At 51.9% G+C, this 5,000-nt stretch overlaps 1 protein-coding gene across 21 annotated transcripts in view; it reads right to left on the bottom strand.

Moving 5' to 3' along the window:
* LOC113802704 (transforming acidic coiled-coil-containing protein 1) overlaps window positions 1–5,000 on the bottom strand; it is a 136,932-nt gene that overhangs the window by 116,131 nt on the left and 15,801 nt on the right. For 5 of the 21 annotated variants that reach the window (XM_070115305.1, XM_070113737.1, XM_070113611.1 and 2 more), the window contains exon 1: window positions 2,258–2,759. The exons of 9 other annotated variants lie outside the window; for them this stretch is intronic. In XM_070115305.1, coding sequence (XP_069971406.1) covers window positions 2,258–2,293 — 36 coding nt within the window. In that variant the 5' untranslated portion in view covers window positions 2,294–2,759. Of the gene's footprint in view, window positions 1–2,257; window positions 2,761–5,000 lie in introns of those variants that run through there. 7 more of the 21 variants (XM_070115246.1, XM_070115123.1, XM_070114803.1 and 4 more) reach the window with 2 other exon arrangements.

Consider the following 5,000-nt stretch of genomic DNA (forward strand, 5'->3'; position numbering starts at 1 on the left):
AAATCGGTTACAGAAAATTACAGTATGTAATCAGCGGGAATGTTTTGAAATACAGGAACTTCAGTTTCTCTTCTGTGTGTCTTTCCGCTACCACCCTGTCATAAAAAAATCCATTGTCTTCATCGCATTGTACTTTTGTCGTCAGTAAGTTTCGAAGTCATCCTTTCTCTCTAGGCCGTTCTAAATCATCCTAAACCGCTATAGAATCACACAATACCGGAAAAAAAACTTTCAAAGTCTTCTAAAGTCTTTCAAAAATCGTCTCTCCTTATACGTTTAACCTCTCCCTTTGTCCTTAGGTCGCTCCAAACCATCCTATGTCATCGTGTCATCGCTTCTACACACAATACCTGAAATCTAAAATCTGAAATCTTTCGTATTCAAAACTACGCGTTCGTTGTCTCCGTCGCTCTGTTAGCCCATCGTCACAAACTTTCTGAGTCATCCTGTATCATTAGGTCGTCCTGAACCACCCGGAGATATCGTATCAACACTCAGCATCTCAAATCTGTTGAAGTTAAATGAACTCGCCATTCATTACATACACGCAGTCCTCTTTCGGGGGACAAGTCACTCTACACTTTCCCTCAAATCATCCCATTACCTCATAGGATCTCAAAATCAAACTGAAATCTACCGAAATCTTCCGAAATCTCCTGAGAAGCCGTTCCTCCCTCCTTCCCAAAGCATCGCCAAACGTTCCTCTCTCGCCGCACCGTCTTCGCCCATACCACTGCTAATGACCGGCCCGAGGCGTACTTTCTTCGACGCAAGCGGAGGTGAGGACCTGGCAGGTGGTATGAGGGGGGAGGGGAGGGGAGGGAGGGTATCCAGGTCATCTAATTGGGGGTTGAGGGGGAGGGGGTATGTAACGAGAGGTTGTGTCGCGTGCCCTACCCCGACCCCGTTCCTCCCTCTCCCTACTCCCCTACCTTCTTTCTCCTCCTCTCCTTCCTCTTCTTCTCCCTCTCCCTCCTCTTCCTCATGCCCCTTTATTCCATACTCCCCCATCTTCCTCCTCCTCTCCCTCCTTCTCCCCCTCTTCTTCCTCCTTTCCTTCCTCCTCTTCCTTATGCCCCTTTTCTCCACACTCCTCGACCTTCCTCCTCATTCTTCCCTTTTCTCCATACTCTCCCAACTTCCTCCTCCTCTTCCTCTTCCTCTCCAACTCCTCCTCTTCCCCTTTCTCTCCCTCCTCTCCCTCCTCCTCTCCCTCCTCCTCCCCCTCTTCCTCTCCCTCCTCTCCCTCTTCCTCTCCCTCCTCCCCCTCTTCCTCTCCCTCCTCCCCCTCTCCCTCCTCCCGTTTCTCCCCCTCCTCCTCCTCCTCTTCCTGAACCTCTTAACCTTCCCCCTCCTGCCACAGAGGTCTCTTCACCGTAACCCTTGCCGTCTCGTTGAGATTTTCTTCCCCAGGGTCGGTTTTTAGTGACACCCGAGACCCCGTATGACAAGGGGGGCGGAGGGGGGGGCTGGTAACTAGTTGGCGGTGGGGGGTTGTTGTGGAGGGGAAGGGGGGAGGGGGAGGGGGAGTAGAAGGGGGCGTTGTATACAGTTGCGAGGGGGACATTTGAGAAATGGAAGGGTAGGGAATGTTGTATCGACAGAGGAAGAGCTGGATAAAGCGGTGCACGAAAAGGTGAGAGAGAAAGAGAGCGTAGGAGAGCGAGAGAATGAGCGACGGAAAGAAAGGAAGAGAATGAGAGATAGAGGGAGATAAGGGAAGGAGAAGAGACAGAGGGTATTTGTAGATGCGTCACACACTTTCCGGTGCTATAGATGGAAAGAGAGACGAAAAAAAGTTGGATGAACTGACTATCATGTGTGCGTGTGTGTGCGTGTGTGTGTGTGTGTGTGTGCGTGTGTGTGTGTGTGTGTGTGTGTGTGTGTGTGTGTGTGTGTGTGTGTGTGCGTGTGTGTGTGTGTGTGTGTGTGTGTGTGCGTGCGGTGTGTGTGTGTGTGTGTGTGTGTGTGTGTGTGTGTGTGTGAGAGAGAGAGAGAGAGAGAGAGAGAGAGAGAGAGAGAGAGAGAGAGAGAGAGAGAGAGAGAGAGAGAGAGAGAGAGAGAGAGAGAGAGAGAGAGAGAGAGAGGGGGGAGAGGGAGCGAGAGAGACAGAGAATGGCATAGAGAGAAAGGGGCACAGAAAGAGAGAGAAGGGGGAGGTTCAGGTACATTGTCTACCGCAGAGTCACGTGCCTGGGGAAAACACCAGCGCCTGAGTGTCACGGCGCGGTCTCCTCGGCTCAACGTTAGTGTTTACCTTTTTGCCGTGCCCTTTGTTCTTCTTCCTTGCCATGTTTCTGTTGGTGCCACGGGAGGAGGGCGATGCGGTGGCGTGGTGATGCAAGCACTACAGGGGCCTTCAGTGCCACACTCACGCCCTCAAGAAGCGCTCAGATCCTCAGGGGCGCCGCTCTATAATTATGCATCTGGTGCTTGTGCTTGCGTCGGACAGAGCGCCGATAATCCTGCGACTGTCGAGCAAAGCAGACGCGATCACTCGAAATCACACACTCGCGGGAAATCTTCGAACTCGGTTTATCTCTCTTCCTTTTCGTAACGAACACTCTTACACTATCGAGTCTCACTGCAACTCACAACAAGATCACGGTGAACGAAAATATAGGTTATGGCATCTGCGTTGGAATTCCTTCTCGCGGTGCACTCGGGGTCGAAGCCAAGGGTCTGTGAGGTGGACGCGACGCGGGGAAGGCCACACAGGAGGTCCCAGCAGGCCGCCGCCACAGCCAGCACTGCGAGGTGGCACACATCTACGGGAGTCGGGACGCTGGCGGATATGACCGAGAGCCTTGGCGAGAACTGCCGCTAACTCCGCTGCCAGAACACCCCCCCGTCTGCCTCCCTCCCCCGCCCCCCACGCACACCTTGTATCCCGGGCACGCTACCAGGTCTCGTTTCTCGGAACTTGGTCTGAAACGTGCATTCAGTCGATGGAAAAGACTTGGCATAATGGGCAATGAGAAGGATTTGCTACGCTCGCAAACCGATAATAATCCGGGGCATAAAATGTTAGAGAAGAGGGTCATTCGGTCCCCGCTACGTAGCCTTTCCTCGACATCCACTGCTCATCCTCGCTGCGCGTCTCCACTCTCCATTTCTACACCGAGCATGGCTACTAGTTTATCTAATCCGTCAGTTATATAACCCCCATTCTGATCTTTATTTCCCTCCCGTGTTTATCGCCGTCTCTATCCCTCCAACGCTTATCGCCGAGTATTTATTCTTCCCATTGTACAATCTAAACCTCGTCGCTGAAACCTTCATCGCTCGAGCCTTAATCCTCACTTTTATGCGCTCAGCCTTTATCGCACCGAAATGCATCGCCGTCGTCTAGATCCCTTTATGCCGCCGCTCTCACAATTCTTCTTTCAAAGCTCTCGGTGTGTTCATAATCTTACTTTTATTTATATAACATCCATTGTTCATTTTTATTTGTCTAAGAGATTATCCCCTGCTATTCACTACCTACATTCTACTTCGCTGAAGACCATCATACGTCTAATCCTTTTATTTCTTCGGCGTGTAATTCATTTCAGACGTCATTACCTCTCCTTCCAAACGGATCGAGTCTTTGTTCCTCTTGCCTTTGTTAACCGAACCTTCATTACCGCATCACCTGACGTCATTCCTTCAGCGCTTCAGTCTCCGTCGCTGAAGCCCAAGGGAAGCGCACGCACCATCGACCTCGTCCGCGCTTTCATTAGCCTTGCATTGAGGACAGTCTCCCTGCCTTCTGTCACCATTCGTTGTCGCAAAGCCCTAATTTACTTCCTCATAAATTTCGCCACACCTCTCCTCATTACTTCAGTCCTCATCAATTAACCCTCGTCATTATATTAACGTTGTTTCTGTTCGTGGTTAATTCCATGGTTTTCGGCGCCGTCATTTTCGGGTTTCGTCGGCGCGAGCCTTCGAATTCCTGTCTCCTTCAGCGCCGCGTCTTCCTCGGGATGCGGCCTAAGACAGACGCCCGCCGTATGGGTCCCTCAGGGTGTAGGCCACCGGACCCTTCCCCGAACACTCCGACCCCACCCATCTCCTCGTCCCACCCTTCTTCCTCCCTCTATCTCCCTGTCTGCCCTTCCCTCACTTCACACCCTGTCCTGTCAGCGGCACTCGCATCTCCCCTTCGTTATGTTTACCTCTTCTCGCAACTGCGCAGCGTCTTCCCTACCCCACTTCCCTTAGACACTATCAACAATATTCTGAATTAGCTTTATTCCTTTCACTCCCACCCTATCACCCCATCACCCTACCAGCCCATCACCCTGCCACCCCAAAGGGCCCTTCACCCCCTGGCCTTCCAGCCTCTCAGCCTACAAATCTGGTTCTCCGAGGGACCCATTTCGCCTTCCCTTCCACAGTTGTTTATATCGACCCCTCTCGTTTCCCTCGTTACCTCTTCGAAACCACAGCTGAGGGGTGCCAGACGGCCTCCTTCCCTCTCTCCCTCCCCTCCGCATGGCCCTCCCCTCCCAGGACCCTCCCAGGACCCTCAGAGGACCCTCCCAGGATCCTCCCAGGACCCACGTGCGGGGGACGGCTGTGGCCCCGCTCCCCCGATGGCCAAATCCTACCTTGACTCTTTGGCCTAAACTTGACCTCCTGTTCCCGCGTGGCGCTACGTCTCTCTTTTTGACATTTCTCCATTCAGTCTTTTATTATTTTGACTTTATAAAATATCGACAAAGAACGTTTCAAAAATTCGATATCTCACCCCAATACACTGTTATTCAACGCCCAAATTGAACCTTTTTGAAAATTAAATTGCCCAAACCACTACAAGCGCGACCGCAGTTCAAGCATTAAGAAACATCACTTTCTTTGCCTGAAACTCTCTGCACTCAAACTTAATTAAGATTCCCATTCATCACACCAGTAGGTCAATACCACCAGACATTTTTAGGATTCCGAACGACGATGCGTGGTTGCCAGCTGCGCGATACATGCCAAACGCCCGCCAGACACCAGGGGGGGGGGGG

The sequence above is a fragment of the Penaeus vannamei genome, chromosome 1 (genome assembly GCF_042767895.1).
Source record: "Penaeus vannamei isolate JL-2024 chromosome 1, ASM4276789v1, whole genome shotgun sequence".
Classification (NCBI taxonomy): Eukaryota; Metazoa; Arthropoda; class Malacostraca; order Decapoda; family Penaeidae; genus Penaeus; species Penaeus vannamei.